The 22587-nt window shown below is 27.3% G+C and overlaps 1 protein-coding gene across 13 annotated transcripts in view; it reads left to right on the top strand.

The window, feature by feature from the left end:
• LOC132932360 (coiled-coil domain-containing protein AGAP005037) overlaps positions 1–22587 on the top strand; it is a 171203-nt gene that overhangs the window by 140938 nt on the left and 7678 nt on the right. For 3 of the 13 annotated variants that reach the window (XM_060998709.1, XM_060998719.1, XM_060998742.1), the window contains 13 exons: positions 4646–4759; positions 7060–7160; positions 8131–8181; positions 8491–8538; positions 9370–9459; positions 10934–10996; positions 14117–14197; positions 14283–14436; positions 15357–15479; positions 17588–17695; positions 18089–18187; positions 18270–18353; positions 18992–19085. In XM_060998709.1, the coding sequence (XP_060854692.1) occupies positions 4646–4759; positions 7060–7160; positions 8131–8181; positions 8491–8538; positions 9370–9459; positions 10934–10996; positions 14117–14197; positions 14283–14436; positions 15357–15479; positions 17588–17695; positions 18089–18187; positions 18270–18353; positions 18992–19085 (1210 nt within the window). Of the gene's footprint in view, positions 1–4645; positions 4760–7059; positions 7161–8130; positions 8182–8490; positions 8539–9369; positions 9460–10933; positions 10997–14116; positions 14198–14282; positions 14437–15356; positions 15480–17587; positions 17696–18088; positions 18188–18269; positions 18354–18991; positions 19086–19662; positions 19713–20918; positions 21036–22587 lie in introns of all 13 variants that reach the window. The other 10 variants (XR_009662872.1, XM_060998796.1, XM_060998764.1 and 7 more) reach the window with 10 other exon arrangements.

The following is a 22587-nucleotide window of genomic DNA, read 5'->3' as shown; positions in this document are numbered from 1 at the left end:
TATATGCAGTTTGTCAATAAGCATATGATTTTCATACGCCAAAAGATAAGATAAAATACGAAAAATATTTGTTGGTGACCTTTTTTTGTGCTTATTGTCTTATCTCCAGATCTGCAATCTTTCAAAGGTGGTATCCCTACCTCCGTGGCTTTTTTTAAAGTGTGACACAACACATTTATTTAGGTACTTACCTAACACTACTGTATAGTCTATACTCCTGTAGTAGTATAGTACTTATACTTTTTTTTAATAATAAAAAAAATCCTAATCCTCTTTGCCTAGCAATTCATTTTTAAAAAAATATCTTCACAATAAACACCATAACCGCGCAAATATATCTATTATACATCTATTATATTATGCTGATTGAAGCACAAAAATAAACCACTGATCGGTTAAGTATTATTTTATCACGGAACGAAAATACAAATAATCAACGTTGTATAAGTGCAGTATAACTATATTGGCTGTATGTGGATATTTAAAATTTCTTAACTATTTGTTTCCGTGTGTGCATACATTTTATACGTGTTCTTATTGATAGTTGCTTATAATAAATAAAAAAGTTATTTTGGGTAGTAATAGATGAAATGCACAAAAATTTCATCATATCCTCTCCTCGCAAACTTAAGCCGCACTGTTCCAAACCTTTGTAGTATTATAATAGTATAATTTATATTTAAATAATATGTTAATCCGCATTCCACACTCGACAGTGCTAAAACGACTAGTTCTAAGGACAGACGGCAATAAGTTTCTTTAGCAATAAAATATTATAATATTACCTCCGCAGTTGGTGTCAACGCCGAGTTATCGGTATAACGATATCGTTTAACATTTTAAGCGGTAAATACTTGTATATTACAAGAATATTGTTGAACATCCAATAAAACGAAATGTTAATCTAAACTTTCTCGTTAAAATAAAACTTATCGCACATAAGATAGTATATAATATTATGTAAATTATATATTACTATATTATAATAATATGTTTTTGATTATTTGTACCCACAAATAAATAAATTAAATAACCACACATTATTATATCCTATCTAATTTATGCCTTCTTTCGAAATTCGTTTTAAGTCATTATAGTATGATATAATATATATATATATATATTCGTAGATTTTTTTTTATAAACCAACGCGGATATTGTACGCAGAAAGATCCTGACGTTGAAAGACTAGATTACATAATATATGGTTTTGCCCAAACTTAATTACTCATCGTGTTATTTATAACGAAATTATTTTCAACCAACCATAAATCCTATTAAAAAAAAACTGTTTTTTTTCGGTTAAATTATAAAATACGAAATGAATTATTACTATTTCGAGATGATAGGTTAAATTATGCATTTTTCATGAAAAATATATAATCTGTTTCGTGTTAGTTTTCTGAGTTCCATTATTAAAATATAAATATTGTTTGCTTTTTATTAGCTAGTGGCTTTTTCTGCACTAACTTAACATCGAATTTTTAAACTTCCCGCGAGTCAACAATTAGATGGACGCATATCTATATAGAAGAAATTTATTATTTCCATGAGACGATAAAAAGCTTGAATAAAAGCTTAATTCACGCTACCCGGCAATTAAACGATTCGATAATGTCATTATTTTTTTCAAGTATTTTATTTATATAATTTATTATTTAACTTTTATAATTAAAAATAAAATATAAACCATTTTGTTATAAGATGAACCAAATAAAAATAATTCGTTTTTAACAACTTTTCGCTCTAGTTTTAATCGATACATAATTTAATTAAAAATATTGTCTCGAGAAAACGCATTGTTAAGACTGTTGTTCCTGTTATAGAAATAAACAGGTTGGAATCGATCTAAATCAATCTATAGCATTAGGCCATGTATATTATTTAAGTACAGCATATATTTACACAATATTATAACCACTAATGCGTTTTGCACCATTTATGTTATTTATTTTCATCATTACAAAATAAAGGATATTTTGTAGCCTAATAACATGTGCTCTATAACGAAAATTTTTTTATATACGAAATACTTCAATAATATTGTTGTCTTGTGAGTTGTGGTTAATAAATAAATGTATGACACGTATAACGCCCTATCTTTAAAACTTAACATATTAACATATAATATTATTATACTTACTTAATAATATATTAAAATAATACAATAACTAATTTCGAACTCTATCTTTATTGCTATTAGAACGTCATTGGTAATCGAAAGCCGAATATGGGTAAAACGATCGTATGTAATTGATACACGTAAAAATATATCTTTCTAGTCGAAAACAAAGTAAATGGACAACGCGATATGTCACGAACGGCGTTTTTGTCGTTTTTGATTCCATTTTTCTGCTCTATCCTTTGCGCGTTTAGCATATATTTTAATTTTTAAGGTCAGCATTATACGATGTATTTTCGCATCCGTCCAGTTTGAAAGGTCTTATTTTACCAAGCGATGTAAAGTGCGACGCCTCTTTTACATATTCGTCACGCACTCATCCCTTATATACACGCGCTCGTTAGGCATACGCATACATGCCGTGGATTCCACTCACGGTCGTTTGTATAAATAATAATATATTATCCGTATTGTTGTATTAGAAAATCATCGTACAAAGTGTGCAGAAACATAATATGGACTGATGTGTGGGGTCTGTGTTCCTACGTTATGTATAACAATATGTTATACACTTGAATTCATTATACTGATTCTCTGCAAATATGTTGAATTCCCTATTTTTGACCAAACAAAAATGGAGAGGACTCTTCAAAACTATATCTACACGAATAGTTTTGAATGAAATTTTTTCTTTACGTTATTATATTATAGGTATAATATGTTTCCTAGAAAGTATAAGTTTCTTTTTACCACTAATACACCCGTAAATTTTTTTATTTTATCTCCTATTCTATGTAAAATATAAAAATTCTTTTTTTTCGAACTAGTGTAATTATATTAATGCTCATAAGTCATAATATAACAAAATAATTTATATTGTTTACCAAAATATTTATCAAAAAAGTAGAAAAAAGTAAGGCCTTAATAAAAATTGACAAATTTGCAAAAAAAAATGTATTTTCAATATAAATTGTATTGTATAGTATACAATTTAAACTAATAAAAAAATAATCAATAATAATTTTAAAACTACTCAATTTTATTTCTCAGGCTTTCTAATACTTATTTGGTTATTTGTATACATATTAAAATCCTGGATACACAACTGGTTTTCGTAGTATGCGTGCGATACCACGATATTCTATTAACTTTTTACGATTAATTTCAATAATGTTTTAGTTTAGTTATACCTAAATATCGGTTAGGTCAATTTTTTTTTTAACACCAGAATTTAACGAAATTATATAATATGATAAACTGACAAAGCCACAACAAACTTAATCTCACAAAAAATGTAATTGTAAGTTTTTTAATATATATTTTAACAATTGGGAATACTCAATACTGACTTGTAACAATTGTTATTCATTTATTACAGTTGTTTTTTTTATAAATCCTTTATATTTTTTTATTGATCTGTATACTTTTTTAATTGATTCATGGTACGATGGTCGTACATGTAACATTATAGGTACATATTTATGTGAGTTGGTGCAATTAGACTTTTGTGTGAGCAAGGATACTTATTAATAAGTACTAACGGCAGCTAAAACCTAAAAAGTAAACTATTTCAATAAGCGTTAATTTAGAGGGGCACTTGATCTTAGTGTTAAAATCTAAATATTAGGTACCTAGGTAAATTTTGAATTGTTTTTTTGTCTTTGAAACGACTAGTGGCGAACAAATTAATTCACATGAATTATAAACAATTCTGTTCGTTTTATTAGATACATATTCCTTAATCTTTTAATTTCACCGCTCTGAGCGATAAACCACGAATCAATCGTGATTATTTTTTGGGCAGAAATTGTGACAGAATTTCAATGAATGAAAGCGAACCATGGAACCGTGAACAACGAATGCGCGTAGTGTATATACTATAGATATCAATAAGAGGTGGTATAGAAATGTTGGTAAAACGTGTATCGCCCTTTATATTATATTATATATAATACGAATAAAAATTGATGACGTTCCGTCACGACCCGCAAAATTGAAAATCCTAAACCCCCTCCACCTCCCCAAAAAAGCACAACGCTTTTTTCTCTATTTTTAACACCACCGAGTAACCAAAAATAGTAAAAACCATGCTGTTGGTATATACCACACGTATATAATATACGTATCATATTACGTTTTGGGACAAAAATCGTGTAATGGCACAGCCATTAAGTATTTGATTATGTTGTTTTAGAACATACAAAAATTTAAAATACAGAATTCAATATTTTTGGTTCTTTAAACCTACAGACGATCGACATGTCCATATCGACAAACCTTACCGTAATCTGTATACTGCTACGCATATTTGTGTTAATCATGTATCAATACAGTTAACCGCATACCACCCGTGATGTAGAATATGCACAGAGCTATTTAATTATTTAACACTAAACGCATAATATTATACACATAATAATATAATATTAATTATTACAACATAATATCATACTAACACTGTCGTATTTTATTGTTTGCACTTTTCTCATCTCCTTCTTTGCCGGTTTTTTTATCCTTGTTCAGTGACAACGAGCTCATGGAAGACCCGTTTAGCATGTACGCCGCTAAACCGTCGTCAATTACCAAAAGACCGACGTATGGCAATCCGCCGCCAACCGTCCCCTACGACGCCACCAGGTACAACAACAACGATGCTTACTGCACTTATATTATAATAAATAATAAATTAAGACTGTGCATTTATAAAAAAAAATACATTATTTTTAACTTGCTGCAGTATTACATAGTTTATTAAACACAAAGTTTGAATTAGGTATTAATAAATTCAATTTTGAAAATATTCTTTTGCTATTTTTTTGACATTTTTAATTTATTAGGTCATTTTTTTTCATTTTTCATTACGTTTTTCGATATTTTTAATAACTTTTGTCCATAAAAACTTTTTTCAGACATTTTTTAATTTTCCTATTATAAATATTTTACACATCCTGGAAGCACGTCTGTACTTAATTAATATTATCTTTAATTAAAAATATATTTTCCATTTGATGGATTTTTAAATTATGTTTCGTAAATATGCTTACAATTCATTTTATATTGAATTTATTTTTAAAAAAAATTTAGTGCAATTTTTGGAATTTATACTTTATTGTTTTAAGGTTTTAAGGTTAATTTTTAAAGGTTTTTAAATTCACAGTCCTAAATTAATAATTATTATATTATACAGTGCTGTATACGCATACATTTAATAAAACGCTTTGTATATCCCGTCAGTAACCGGAGAATATTAATCGTTTTTCCCACAATTATTCATGTATTGTTATTTTCTTTTGGTTTTTTTTCCTTACAGTTTAATATTATGTGTTATATATAATATAAATGTTTTAATTTATTTACATTTAATTTTTTCGTAGTTTAGTTACATTGTACGTTATGTATATTACTGGTTTGTGTGTTTTCCTCCATTATTTTATTTTTTTACTCATCATTATTATTATTGTGTAATACCGTTATATTCGATACTGCTTTATTAGTGTATGTGTGTGTGTGTGTATTTTATATACGAACTGTCTATATATCTATATATATTTATGTAATATACATATTATATCAGACACGATGTCATCCACCGTATACAAACATCTTTCTTTAACGCGAAGCCATAACTAATCCTCTGGGTGCAATTAGTCGCAACTGACCAAATAATTAGTATACAATATTTGTTATAATACTAACCAGACGCCTCGAGTGAAATAAATTCTCACAAAAAAAAAACTGTGTATCGCTCTATTATAATATAGTGTGTTATATTGTACTATATAATCTCATAAGATTTACACTTCTTTTATAATATTATATAATACAATACTACAATAGTATAATATTACAATTTATATTTGCACATTAATTATTGTGTGATGTAGGTCCCGAGGTATGTACAGGTTGTAACAAAAATAAATAACACATTTAATTGTTTAATTAAAAGTGTGTATATAATAAATGTATTAGATAAGTACATAGCTAATTATCATACATATCTGTCAGTTCTTTCTGTTACACATTGTACATAATATGCATAAATAAATAAGTCGTCCGGAACTGAAATAATTATTTTGAAGGCAGTATATTTATATACTGTTTATAATACGCTAAACTACGCATACACACGAGTGATGGAATATATTCCTCCAATAAAATTCCTCGTCGCGTGAACTGGTGTTCAGTTTTTTTAATGTTGTTCGTATTTTAAATCTTTCTTTTAAATTTCCATTAAGTATAGTACCAAAAATAATACATAATATTATAGACGCAGTTATGTATTACGGTTCAATTCAAATAACGGTATAACCTAATGTTATAATAACATAAACCAAATAAGTGGGTTAATTAAATTTAACTTGTCAAACATCCCTAAGACTACTATATATTTATAAAAAAAATACCGCAATTTATGTCATAAAATGTAAAACAGGTATTTAATAAACTCGTTTATGTAACTTAAGATCTATAATTCATTTATACGTAATATTATGATAATATATCATATATAATATATTATACCATATTATTTTTCTTATTGGCCATTATAATAACCATAGACTAAAAAGGCCAAAGATACACTTTTTTTATGTTATGTTATCCGATAGATTGTAAAATATTTTTTTCATATTTTTTTTTCAATTACCTACCAATTATAAATTATAAAAATGTTCAAAGGGTTTCTGAATTTTTTTTTAAATACTTGAAGGAATCCTATTGATCTCGTAACCTAATGGCACTAATGGTATTTCTACGATTACAACGAAATTTATCATAATCTGCATGTTTCATACAACTTTTAGTTTTTCATAATCGTAATTTGTATTTTTTTTTCTTATTATAATTATTATTTACTGTTATAATTTACTGTTATGCACGTCTGGAAATAGGTCTGCATAAAATCGTGTTTAATATATCAGCTGTTTATAATTTTACAGGATACGAGTAGAAAACATGGAGAGACAGATTGCTAATCTAACGGGATTAGTTCAGAAAGCTTTAACGCACGCACCGGTCGTGGCGCCACCGTTCAGAAATGGTAAATATCTCATTTCTACGCATTTATAAATCAATGTATAAAAAGTATATAAACCATCATTTAATGCCCTGTATAGTTTTTAAAATTATGTTTTCAGAAATTAGCTGAATTTTTTATCATTTTTTTTTTTTTGATATTTCATTTCTATAGACAACTATTTTCATGTAGGTATTGAAGCACCCACTTTAAAAATCGTTTAAATATAATACATACCCAATATATACTTCACACATACTTCACATATATACAAAGCGATTCACCAATCATACCCATTCCCATTTTTTCTTTTAATAATAAACGTATTCAAATTTTAATTTTTGGGAAATGTTAAGCACGCTTAAAGACAATATTTTTAAACAAAAACAATATAAGGGATGTTCTATGGTGATACAAACTTCTTTTTTCAAATAAAAAGAACCATCTTGTTCTATTTTAAATTTTTAAGCAGGTGCTTTTTTAAAATGTTGATGTATATAAATAAAAATTAAAGGTAAATAGTAATTTTTGAGTCATTAAACTTTAAAATTTACTGCGGCTTAAGACTTAGAAAATATGAGGCTACAATGATTTAAAAATTATGGTAGTTGATACTAATTTATTAAAACCTTATCATTATTAATAAATTACCTGAATAAATGTTACATATATTTCACATAACCTAACCTAAGGGATGAGCTTGCTTGATGAATCACATTGTGTATAATATATATATAAATATCTTATATTATTAATACATCCGCACTCACATTCTATCCATATTGCTACTATTACCCCAAACCTGTTCATATCATCTGTTTTATATTACATTGTTATAACTACTTTACTATTATCTGTCTGCAGTCAATATATTATGTACTACCTTCCTAATTCACATATTTAATTTGACCGTGTTGACACAATTTTGCTTGGTTTTTGGCGTTTTAATACCCGTTTTCTAACACTTATCTTTTTTTTCATTATTACGATTCAGCTAGTGATGAGTTCGATAAGGTCTCTGTCGGAAGCACTACGTCTCTAGCAGGTACGTTGTCTATTTTTTAACCCATTTATACATTGTTGCAGTTTTCTAACACTGGTAGTGATACTATACGTCATAGACTCTCCAACGGCTTCTATTATTACATCAAGGCCACCTATTATATTCTTGTTGTACTCTATTATAACTCAAATTTTTGCCCCTAAAATATAATATATACAATAAAAAATTTCATATACGTGGTCGATGCCCAGCAGACACCGCAACCATGTTTATGTTTATGTTATGTACACTGTTATAACCAATAATATTTAGAATATATTCTTATCCGAGTATGATATATATGCTTTGTAGAGGAACCATACAAGCGGTCTGACACTAAACCTCCTAAACTCGGACGAGGTTAGCTATACACGATTTATTCATACGTATAATATTTTAACGCTAATGCATAAAGTAGATATTTATATAGTTTACTATTTTTGTTTATATTGACGTACTATTATTGGTTTTTGTTTGAAATATTTACTTTGCTTATTGAAACCTTTCGGTCGGTTTATAATATTATATTTGCTTTATATACCCTATCGAATGTCTTGGGTTTGTGTAAATAGTTTATCATCTTTTACCTATCCCGCATCCATTTACTAATTCAATTTGAATCTCGCGCGTTGAAAATACGACGTGCAACACTCAAAAGGTAAGATAATATTTTACGGCTTTCCGAGGTTTTCTTGTTTGGAAAATAACTGCAAAGTGAATTAGTATTTTTAGGCCGAACTATATTTTAAGAGCTTGTGCGTTATATATTATTTGAACGAATTCATAAACTTATATAGTTTTCTTCTTTTTAAATTTCAGTAGGAGATACTTGACTCTACGTCATGTCTCTTAACCATCAAAAGTATAGTGCTTCTAAGAAATAAACGAATACGCTATATTTTATTATAATAATAATATTAGAGCTGAGAGTTCGCGCATAAAGTGACAATATAACATTTGCTTTGCCAAATTTGCGATGACGTACTGATTAATCGTTATGAATTATATAATATAATATTTTGTTGCGCTTATTGATATTATATTATAGTTTACAGTTGTACGACGAAATGTATAAATATTGTTTTTATGATTATTTTTATTTTTATTGTTATTAATATTATTATTCTATTTAACATTATCGCAATCGACTTTGTAACGATTAACACGTTGTATGTACTATTAACGTTGCAGACAAATCAGTTTCGTTTGAGAAATCTGTATCGTTCAGCGACGAGCCACCAGACATGAACTCGCCAAAACAACATTCGCCGCAGAGTTCAGGTAGGTTAATAATTTAGCTTTTCCATCAATCACACGGTACACGTTCAAAACCATTTCCCTTTGAATATATTATACAGAGTGTAAATCAGAAAGATCTGATATTTTTACATTGAATTAGACATTTGTCTTTATCAGACCTTTCTAATTCACTCTGTATAAATATAAATTTTATTTCTAACAAACCTATTAAAGATATAAAAACTCTTGTGTATATATATATATACCTATCATACACAAAAACACACGCACACATTAGTAAACATAAAATTTTACTATTTAGTAGTACATTAAGTATGTATTAATTAATACTATAATATAAATTTTAATTATTTATATATGTTACCGGCAATATGAATGTTCTGGTATTATAGTAATGACTAATAACGATAAGTGTTTATAATTTGTAAGTATACCTAATAATGATTTATCACATTATTCGCATTCGCAAGAATCATTCGAATAATTACGAAAATATCTAAAAACTGGTAAAAGCTATGTACGTTAATACTGCAATAAAAATGAAACGATGTAGATTTTAGATATATCCGATTCTGAATTAAAATTCGTCTAGACCATTTAAATCAAGTTATTTCCCAATGTTATGTATAGCGGAAAATCAGAATAATAATAGGTATGACTTGACAATTATTTCTACTCCAGAATGAACTGATAACGTCGTGATTGGTAGACTGTAACTGATGATTTTAATTATTCTAACTTAAACGTTTGTTGTCACATAAATATTAAAATATAATATTATTTTTAAAGTAAAAATCAAAATTTAAGTTTGTTCAACCTAATGATTTTTAAACTATAGCTCTTGTTAAATAAAATATAAATAAATACATTCTTGTGTTAACGAGCGTAAAAATTCAATTATTGTACTTTTATAAAAAATTATGTAACCATTGAAAAACTGTAAATGTAATACATCTCCTAATACTCCAATTGCATTGTTATTTATTTATGTACGTATGAAGTTTAAATTAAAATTATTAGACAAGCGTAAAACAGTGATGATAATGGACTATAGAGTATCAACAAGAACTCTAATTTTGAGGGTAATTATTTTTTTCGTACAATTCATAATTATATATTATATTGTTCACTCTTAACATTGTACATGAGAAATTAAATTAAATTAAATTAAAATGTTATATAAAACTATTATTTGAATTATTAAATTTCTATTATGTGTTTAACAAATAAAGTAACTTAAAATATTAATTTTTTTGAAATTTATAAAATTCCTCAATATCGCACAATGCACAAATAATTAAACTAATACAAATTCAATCACATTACCGGTAACATATAATAGATGGCTAATTATATTATTAAGTATTTTTTTTTTTATATATCTATAACAATTAACAGTATTGTATTATAATTATTAAATATTAACGAAAACACAAGTGTGGACTATAATATTGTTTTGTGTTATTGTTGTTGTATTCCGTTGCTTACCTTATAGCGGACACGAAACCTGCGAAACCAGCAATTAAATCGTCTACATTACCTAGAACAGCATCTCAAGGTAAACATTAAAAAAATACACATTTATTCACATGTCACGGGGGATGAAAATCGATTAACCAAACATTTCGTTCACTGCACTTTGCCGCACACAACGCATACATATTTCGAATTATTCACACTTCACACACATTGATTCGAAAAGATAACTTGCACAATACCGGCTCGTCTCGTTAGTCGTCACCTCAGAAAAATCGCCGCTCTTTTTAAATTATGAATAAAACAACAGACTGCGCAATATATGTGCTGATTTTATGTCTATGTAATTTACTTAACATTTTTTGGAATACAAAAGCTTAACATATTTTATTCAGCAGCATTTTTAATTTAAATTCTAGACCACGGTTTGTTAATTTAAAAAGATTGTTTTTTAAATTCCTCACGGTTTAATTTTCCATGAAATTCGTTAATCGTTGTGATATTTAAATTTCAACAATGTATCAAATTGCTTTCAAATAACAATACAAAGAAACCCGTTCTCCAAGCCTTACACATAATATTATTCTGTATCGTACTTTTGTACTTTTTATATTTTTTATAAAACATTTCTTTGACCACTACTACAATCCTCGTCTTATTTAAGTGTGTATCGTTATATTTTGTTGTATCTAAGTCCATTTATTAAAGACTAACAAATTAATTCACGTTTAGTTCGTATGTGTACGGTGTAAGTATCAATCGTGTATCTTATTAGTTATTTACTATTAATTAAAAATACAAATTTAGCCGAAACGCCCTTTACTGTATTCCATTGGTCTCACAATGAATCTAATTTTTACAACATTTATGTCAATCGATTTATAAGAAAACTGACGTTATAATAGAAACTAATTAATAATAATTATGATATTATAAACATTATACGACAATATTTCATTTACTGTAGGATGACTTGTTATGTTTTTTTATTATTTTTACTTGTAACACTTTAAATCAGCAAGTATTGTCTCCTATCATTTTTTTATAGCAACAAGAATAATTTAGCTAAGAACACTAATAATTAGTTCAGCCTTTCAAAAAAAGACAAATTTTAATTTTGAAACTTCTTACAGTATTGTTTAATTTTCGACATTTTTTTTCACTAGTATTGATCATATTTTGTTTTACTACTACGCAAAAATATAATTTTATCTTCATCTTTCTCCACTTTCACTTGTAGAGTTATTTTTATAATTTTATCGTTCTTATCATTTTTCCATTATAAGTCAATACAATAATTTTAATTCACAAAACTTGAACACTATGCAAACATCAATCAACACTCGTCAATTTATCGCTTCTGTAATTTGAATTTAAATTTAATAATGTTCACAGTTATAAAATTGATATTTATACACAATATTTAGTATATTGTGTATTATAATAATTTTTTTTTTTTTTTTTAGAACTTTTAGTAACAACTATTAAAGTTTAACAATTACAGATTGATACAAGATAATATATATATAGCTCAACAATAAGATAGTGAAAAATTTAAATGTAACAATAAAACAACAGAAGAACTACATATTATACTGTTGATATACATAGTAATAATAATAATATGAAAATTAATGATCAAAATAATCTAAAACTAATAACAATGATTAGGGAGTAGACAAGATTAAATTTAAATTTTTAAAACAGTCATTAATGACTTAATTAATGTATACAAAATAATTTATATTATTATATATTATAATAATTATTATGTATATTTATAAAATTATAAGTATTATAGAATTGTTTTCTTACCAATATCTACTTAAAAATACCTATATCAACTATTAAATAAAAAAAATGACCCAAGCATAATTTACCAGTCAACTACCAACAAAAATGTGCGCCCATTCCGCACACTTACGAATCGTAAGTTACGATTATAGATACCAATAATATATGATCTTCTAATTTTTTATTCTTCTAGTAACTAAATATGCATATTGCATTTGGCAAATAAAAATAGCGTTCAATATAGTACGTCATGTATACACAGTTAGGTGTTCTAAATAACATTTAAAACTTATAAAGTTTTAAGTCATATTATAACGTATAATATATTTATGTGTGTGTACTGTGCATATTAGGATTTAGGGACCACAGCATAAGTATTTTATTTTATATACCACTCTAAAAATAATATTGCGTGATTTTCAAATATTTCCTGGTCTAGCAAAATACGGTTGCAGTAATAAAACACTGACAAAAGTAAACAAATTCAATGCTAAGAGATTTATAAGTAATGGATTTCGTGAACACAAAATATAATATGCTGGATTAATCCTACCTGCCGGCAGAATGCAAGAACAATGATATCTTTCAAACCATATAACTATTTTTCTTGTTACTGTTGATTTCTGAGGATTTATATATATTTATATAATATACACATTATAAAAAAAAATTCGTATTCGTCTTTCAAGATTTCTACGAATAAAAAAATAAAACTACAATCACTTAAATCTTTGTTATTTGTATTAAAGTGCTGTAAACAACTGTATGTTCTTAAAAACACATTAAATGAAATGTACTTAATAATAACGTAACGTTTTTAGTTTTTTACCTCGTTTTCTAAAATACGGAATTAAGTCACAGAAAATATGTATGATAATATATGTCCTGTTTCTCGATTCGTATTTTCAACAAAATAATCTTTTAAGCAAGGCCCTTTTGATCTGATCTCAACCAACTAAAACAAACTTAAATCCATTTGTCTTTCTAAATCTCATTTAGTTTTCCTCATTTGGGTTTTTTGAGTGACTTGATTCGATTTCGAAACACTCCAATTTTGAGATAAGATGTTGACATTTAAACTATGTTAAATTTTATTTTTTATAACAAAGCAACAAACACAAATAAATATTTTTTACACCGTCATTATTGACATTGTAAAATATGTTTTGAATACTTTTCATCTTATTTATGTTTACCTGTAATGTTTAGTCATTATTTAATATTTTGACGTTTTGTAGATTCTCGTATAAGAAAACTAATAAAACGTATATTTATTATTTTATTTCATTTAAAATTTCTAAAACCACGTAATTTTATTGCGTCTTTATTTGTCAACTGATTTTTTACTAATTATTTTATTTATTTTATTTTATTTTTAATAAATATTATATGTTTTAATTGATTTTAGAAAAAGACAGATTTAAGCCTCATCCTCCGCCTAAGCCATCCGCTATACCAGGACAATATGATGAAAGACACTTGTACAGTGGTTAGTCAATATAAATATATATTATAAATTATATTAAGGTAAGCTTAAACGATAAATAATTGTTATTTTCATTCCAACATTACAGATCTACAGCTGACGCCAGAAATGTATAATCAACTCAGAGTTCTGCAGAAAAAAGCAAAAGACTTGCGGCAAGAAGCCCGAAACCTAAGAAGAATGTCTCAAGCACAAGCCCACTCCATTCGCGAAACCATCAAAGACACGTTCATAAAAATAAGGTAAATTTCACTCATTATTTCATGTTATACGTGAATTTCCAAAATTATATAGTTTACGTAAATTAAACTACTCTTAACACATTGTATATACAGGGTGATCCATTTAACATAATACATTCATTTTCTCAGAAAACGCTAACGATTTTGATAATATTTATTTTACCTACATATAACTTAAGTCATTACAAAACAACAATTTTGAAAAAAATCATATTTTGAACTAGTCTTTAAATATTTTACTGGTTTAACTAACAACATACATTTTTAACTTCGTATTCCAATTTATAAAAATCAAAGTATTCTTACTATAAAAAATCATAATGATAAAAAATATAACTTTTTTTTAAATAATTGTTTTTGACTTAAGATTATGTAAAAGAAAATATTTTCAATAACGTTAGTTTTAGAAATAACGAATGTCTTACGTTCAAAAAATCACTCGGTATATACGATGTGTTATTATATTCACGCATACATAATTATTCGAATAAAAATATCCCCGAGCTGCGTAGTTGAATGTTATCTTTCGAAAACGTTACAAGCCGATTTCGAGCAGTCGCGGTCGTGTGCTTATATTATATTCTCTTACGATCGCGTTCCTGACGCCCGTAGTGTATATACTCGCCGCATTATATAATTATAGTGTATCGAATTCAAACATTTATATTTTTTTCCATTTATCATATTAAAATATATCCGTTTGTGAAAATAATGTTTTTCGAAGAAAAAATATTAACGGTCACGAAATACTCGCGGGTTTAATCGTTTATGTACTTAATATAGTGTAGTCTTACGACGAATGATTAGCGAACTCGTGAAGATTTTTGTCAGCCCACGCGTGTGCACGGTGTATACCTATATTATAATATACGTACATAATAAAGATCGTGCCGAATAACGTTGTGGTGTTTTATATCTAGAGCGTTGATCGCTTCCGGCGCCGACCAAGCGTGGAGCGAATCCGGATCGAAGGAAAGGGCACACGTAGACCGGGAAGAGGACATTTACAGGCAGGAGATTATCAGGCTAGAAACGGACTTGACGTAAGTGTGACAATAACAATATGATGGTTTAACAAAACACATCGTATTGCGTTGCGTAACGCCCGACATCACACATTAAACATCATTAATATTATATTCAATATTTATGTACAGTATATTATACCGGATGATCCATTAAACATAAGACAGTCATAATTTTAAAACAAGAAACGTTTTTTTTCTAAAATCTCTTTGTAAAAAAATACCTATATTTTTTCACGTTATAATTGTTTAGAATTTATAAATGAACCATTCATTTTTAGCGTTTTATTCCAGAGCAAAATATTTTTTGGAGTACTTTGATAAATAAAAATCAAATTTTAGACGTGCAGCTCATGAGTTATGATAGTATTTAAAATGTTGATAAACGAATTGGAGTGGTACATGGATACCTACTTCGCCAAATGTTAGTCTACTACTCCGCTAAACTTAAAATACTTATAACTAATAAACTACTTGATCGAAAATTGATTTTTATAGATCAACATACACCGAATAATATTATACTTCAAAATATGAAATTAGAAATGCGTGTTATTATTCAAAAGGATAAAAACTTGAAAAATTATACCGATAAAAAATTATAAAAATTATAAATATTTCCAAAAACGTTAGATTATTTTAAATAATGAGTGTCTTATTTTAAATGAATCACCCCGTATATTGTTATATCATGTGACGACCACGGTCGGAAAACGAAAAGATAAACCAAACAGTTAATGATTCCTACGATAACGCAATTTTTTTCACACCACAACGAATCATTATAGTCGCGACGACGTTTATCGTCTGAAATCTCCCGTTAACAGTTTGCCAACATCATTTTTGTAATTTTGCACATACACAAAACAATAAGTACGATAATGACTACTGTGTTACTCCGTTCACGCGGAAGTACCTAAATATCGTTGTTTTCTTGCCGCGCCGGAAATCCCGAATATTATTATATATACCCATTGGCTACTAAGCATGGTAAGACTTACGGACCGTGCATTTATGATAAGAACGATCAGTATATTATGTCACAGAAAACTGTATATTCTAATGCTATTTAGACGTCTATAATTATTCGTTTTGTCACGAATTTAATTATATAGTATCTACAGATCTCTGAATCTAAATTATTCACTAAGCATACTCATCTCCGTATTTTTCTTCAATTATACAGTTATCAAAAATCTGAATTTTTTTTTTAATATTTAAGTATTAAAGACCATATTTTCAAATTCTTGAGATTTTTTTGTTCTACAAAAAGAGTGTTTGGTGGAGATAAAAACGCCAGCTATTCTAATAACAGCCCCATTTTTATACAGTAAATTATTTAATGGTTATTTTTTATGAAAATGTTGTATCAAAATCAAAATTTTAACAAATAGTTTTTGAATTAATTAACTTTATATACTAAGTATAATAGGTCCATAATGATATTCTAATGACAAATTGTTATTATTCTAATAAATTAGGAAGAATGAACACTACGGGGATTTGTAAACCTAAGTAATTAAAATTAATTTATCATCAACATTTAAAATTTAAAAATTTTTTGTACTTGCATGATAAATACTATATTATAGATTTAATATTACATATATTTTTATTTTTTTTGTAAAATCATTTTTAAGACTACTGTCCTTATTATAAATTTATAAACATTCTAATAACTTAAAAACTACTCATTCAAATGTTGTATTAAGTACATAAAAATGTCAAGGATTTTAAAATATTGTCATTAAGTAAATCAGATCATGAATAAATTTTATATTATTAAATTTAAAAAATGGAGATATGCACGATTTATGTATCACCCTGTAATATTATTTTAATTATATTGTTATGACGCTCCAATTTAATTTTAAATGACTTAGTCATTTTACCTCGTATAATGTATATTTAATACCATATACCTGTGTATAATATTTTAGCAGTTCTCGCCGCGAATAATAAATAGGATCTATAATCTATATGGTACTATATAATACATTCGCGCGTATGTGTGTATAATAAGTCTATAATTCGGCAATCGATCGAACGTGTTCAGAATGTATCGTTCTCGGCTACCGAATTTTTCTATAATGTACTTTGTTGTTTTACCGTGTGTGTTGGTGCAGTGAGCTCGAGAGCACGGTGGAAGAACTACGAGGAAACGTCATTAACAAGAAGTCCAGAGTAAACATGTCAGACGTGGAAAACATGGCGCTTGTGCTCAGCAAATCCAGGTACAATATTATCCAAAATATATATCACGACTGACAAGAGTAGTATTTCGTATACAAGCCCCAAAATCATTACGGCGTAGCGTTCTCCCGCTTCCGCTATTCCGTCACTTCCGCCTACCCCGACAGTGAATCCCGCGCGTTCGCAACGTATTATAGAAATCTAATGTGAACACTAATTTATCTTTACTCTTTTTCACCCCTCCCCACTCTATAGCCAATTACCTTTTTCTGCGATTTCTTGTGAACGTCAATTTTTTATAATAGATCACACTATTATATACTCGAACGCCTCGAACTATGCGCAATGTCGCAATATATATTATATACCATACAATACATGTACAATTTATTATAATTTATTATTTATCTCAATTTTCTTATTTATGTTCTTAGTAAAACGGTTGCCGAATTAAAATTGAGGTTCCCGAGTTTACAAGAGTCAATTCGTACAGTATTAACGAAGGAAATGGACAGAGCTGTTACCGAGGAAAAGTAATTGACTGATACAATATTAATAACGTGTACCTAATGTAATAATGCAAGTTTTCGTCTTTTATTGCTATATATATATTAGGTTTCTTAAAGAAGAGCCCGACCGCCTAGAAAGCGCACTCAAACGTTGTAAAAAATTAACCGGAACGCTTGTTACACTCAAGAGGTAAATTATTATAGTAATGGTACCTAATGCATAACATTATTTATATATACAATGCATATTATCATACTTCTTTTAAACTATTCTAAAAATGTGTTTCGTCAATCAATAATGTGTTATAGGTATTTTATATTATAATTATTGTTTTACATATTACATCAAGTTTGCTAAATGCCTATATTATTATATTATGCCTACGTTTGCATATTATTAAAAAATTCTTTCTATGTATAAATCGTTAATATTGTTAATAGCTTCGGGGAAAAATTGATTTTTTTTCCGACATATCTATACGATTATAAATTTAACGGTAAAAACCAAATGCATTTTAACACGAGATAACATTTTTTCGTTATGTACACTGAGTTTTTATTCAAACATTACATCGATATACAATTTATAAACATAATATTGCATTATATTTTTATTTTAAATAATATTTCCTTCATCAACGGAGTGGATATTTCGAAAAAAATTTATCGTAACTTCATTACTAAATATAATGAATTGGTTTACGCAATTCTATAAAGAAAATAATTATTTGAAAAATCCCAGTAGGTAACAATAATTTTTTCAAAAGTTAATCTTTTCATATAATAAATGTTTGTATTTTTAATAGACTTGGTACTAATGTTTTGCAGGCTAGCTTCCGTTCAGGAACAACGTCTGCCCGACGCCAGACTGTCGCCAACCAACGAAGACACTCCGCCGATCACGCCTACATCGTCTGCCAAGGTATTACATCGGTGACACTGTTGCTATATATCGACAAGTGTCGAATTTATTTTTCTATTTTTCTATATTGTTAGGCTGAAAAAAAATAACGACATTATTATCGTTCTAATGAGAAGGGTCCTTTTGTCATAATATATTATATAGTTTTCATTTTCGTATTTTCGACTTGCGGAGTTTTACAGAAACATATAGCTTTGTTCTTTTTTTTTATTATTATTCAATAATTTATTGTTTTAGTTAAACTTGCTTTTTACGAAAACTTAGTTGATATTTATTTTACTAACGTGTGTATAACTAAACATATTATATATTATTATTATAATGCATTTCCAATGTGTTTTAACGTTTATTTTGCATTTTATATTTTCGTAACGTAATTTGTTATTATACTATATTATATAATATATATATATACATACGCAATATGCATTATCGTAAATGACTATTATATTTATATATCGCGGAACATGTTTTATTAATAGAATTTTTAAATTATTACAAAAAAACTCCCAAAAAAAAAAGCTTTATAGATATTAATTTTTGTTTTTTATTTTTTGTGTTTTAAATCGGCTACCAGTTTGGTTGGCGTTGGAGTGCAAACTTCAAGGATGCGATTACTAGCCACGAGTAAATTTTTTGTTATTTCATTGTTTTATACAAGTCCAAAAATTTTCGAATCGTTGTATTTTTATGCTTATGAATTGATGTAATACTTTTTTAATTTCATCTGCTTGACTCATTTTCATGTTCATCCGAGTTTTATTACTATATTATATTTATTGATTTCACGTTTTTATCATATTTTATTGTTTTATTAATTTATTGTTTTTTATATATAAAACAAATATTTTATTCATCAACATTATTTCCGTGAAATGTTTTGGTTTTATTTTGTTTTTAGCTCGTATTTACTGACGGTGCATGCTTCACTCGTTAGATTTTTATATTGGAATACATGACCGTGGTTCAGGTAAACGGTTCATTATGACAATATTTCGTTGTTAATTATTGTGGTTTTATTTTTCCATATATTTTCTAATCTATTATAATATTTCGACATATATATATATTGTTTCAACCCATCCTCTATTTTTATGTTATATTATAATTATATAATATTTTGGCACCCGCAAGGAGTATTTTTATTCTCATTCTACCTATATAATAATATAATACCCGATGACTTGTTTGCATGGATTTTTTTAGACGAAATTTTTATTACTTACACTGAAATGCGAGATCGTCGTACAATTATTATGATTATTTTTTTTCTATCACAATTTTATAGTTATTGTTTTTACTTTGGTCTCACTCGCATAGACGTCACAGACACACATTACCTCGAATCACTCGCGAAAAAAACCACAAACCTCTTTATTCTTTTTAATCTTTTTTTTTTCTCAATTCCCCTCACACCGTACTACATATTATTATTAATATCGTTTTAATTATCGTACAAAGAAAAGTTAATTTCACATTGGAAATGTTTTTTTGTAAATATATTGTTTTTTTTCTAATATCTTGTTTAATTGTAGTGCTTTTAATTAAATACAACAAAAACAAATGTATAAGTCGGTCCTACGCGATAATAATATATTATAAATATTATTATTATTATTATTATTATTATTATTATTATTATTACTATGTATTGTATACCACCTATATAATATTATTTCCTGTTTTTTTTTTTTTTTTACTTGCCTTTCTAATACACTTGAATTGCAATTTTTACTTGTTTTACACAAACGTTATTTGGTGTATTGTTGATATTTTTTTGTTGTTTTTTTGTAATTATTATTTAGTTTGCGTGTGTTCTTTTTTTAAATATAGTGTGTGAATAATGCCTGCACAGATAATGTAGATTGTGAGCAAGTATTGTAATGTATATTTTGCCACGGACGTCCATTGCAAATTAACTTGCCATGTTTCAGATCAAATAAACTTTTGGTAAATACCGAATTAATTTTAATTTTTCTATTACAATATAATTTCATAAAATACTAAACTTATTAAATTACTAACTCGAAACATTCTAACTATCATTGTAGAAGAAAATTACGGTATCAAAAACACTAATCAACTTATATAATATTTTATGTCTTAACAATAATAATAATTATTATTATAGGTACTAATACGAAATTCAAACCCATTAATTAATATAGACGTAAGGATACAATTGCACATAATATTAGTCCGATTTATTGAGTCAGGCTGTCAGTGTTCTGCACTTATGCGTACGACTATAATATACTGCCTCGATTCTTACGACCAAGTCTAAATTATCTCTAATTATTGCAATCCTTGTATAGTTGTATGGCTTACGTTAACTATTGCATACTTACTGTAGTTGATTAATAATTTTAAATAAATATGTAATTATTGGCTGTTGCATGCTTAAACTTCGATTGAAACGTCATATCGATTCACTATTAGACAAAACACTCGGGTGGACGAATATTTATCAGTGGTTTAGTTTTCACAGTCTTAAAGTTCATTCTAGGATGTGACTTGTTGGAGTGAACATCCAGACAAACACTCCACCATAATTACATAATTTCTAAATAATCAATAGTTATTAACGAAACAAAAATCCGTCGAGATCAAAAAACCAGATCTCCTAAAAAGCACTATTAAATGTACGTCCGCTTAGAAAAGTTTTATATTTTTACCTGCGTTCAACATTTTTTAATATATTAATTTTTCGCACACACACTGATATAGTAATGCTTATTTTTTATTACACAAATTTAATTAATATTTAAATTATAGCTTAGACGTAGATTATATTTTAAGCACAATTAATCACAATATATTTATTATATATAAGAATTTGATGTGATGGCTGTCTTTCAATCGTATGGAGAAAAAGAGATTACTTGTATAATAGTATGACCTCTACCTCGTCACGATTGGCGTAACAAAAATTATTATTCGTACCGACTCGAATTTCTATTAAAATATTAATTAAGCCCTTCTACGAGTGAATAAACAATTTAATTCCGTGCACATATCGACTTACCACGGGTAAACTTGTTACTGATTAATTGAGTAATTATATATAAATATACTATAACTATATATACAGAGTCATTCGATGACGTTTTCGTTTAAAATGTAATTTCCTTTTAAGTCCATACACGATCTCTACCGTATTTTCAGAGCTTGTCAGCAAAAACAAAATAAACAAATTGATAAAAGAGTTTACTCTTGAAACGATCGAGTACAATCTTTCGCTTCAACTTGTCTAATAATTAATACGTAAGGAATCGCAATCAACCGTTTCGACGAAAACGAAACCTAAAAATAAAACCAATCTTATTTAATCGTTGTTATATTGCTATAAGAAACACATGTATATACATTCGCTTAAATTAATGGTTTCCTGTGTAACTTTACAAAGGAGATGACCTTAATTGAAATCAATTATGCATACGTGAACGAAATTTTGTTTAAAAAAAAATTTTTGGTTAAAGTTTATAATGCAATGTGTACATAA

Source organism: Rhopalosiphum padi, chromosome 1 (genome assembly GCF_020882245.1).
Source record: "Rhopalosiphum padi isolate XX-2018 chromosome 1, ASM2088224v1, whole genome shotgun sequence".
Taxonomy (NCBI): domain Eukaryota; kingdom Metazoa; phylum Arthropoda; class Insecta; order Hemiptera; family Aphididae; genus Rhopalosiphum; species Rhopalosiphum padi.
The sequence above is the reverse complement of the archived record's forward strand: the minus strand, read 5'-3'. Positions and strand labels throughout refer to the sequence as shown.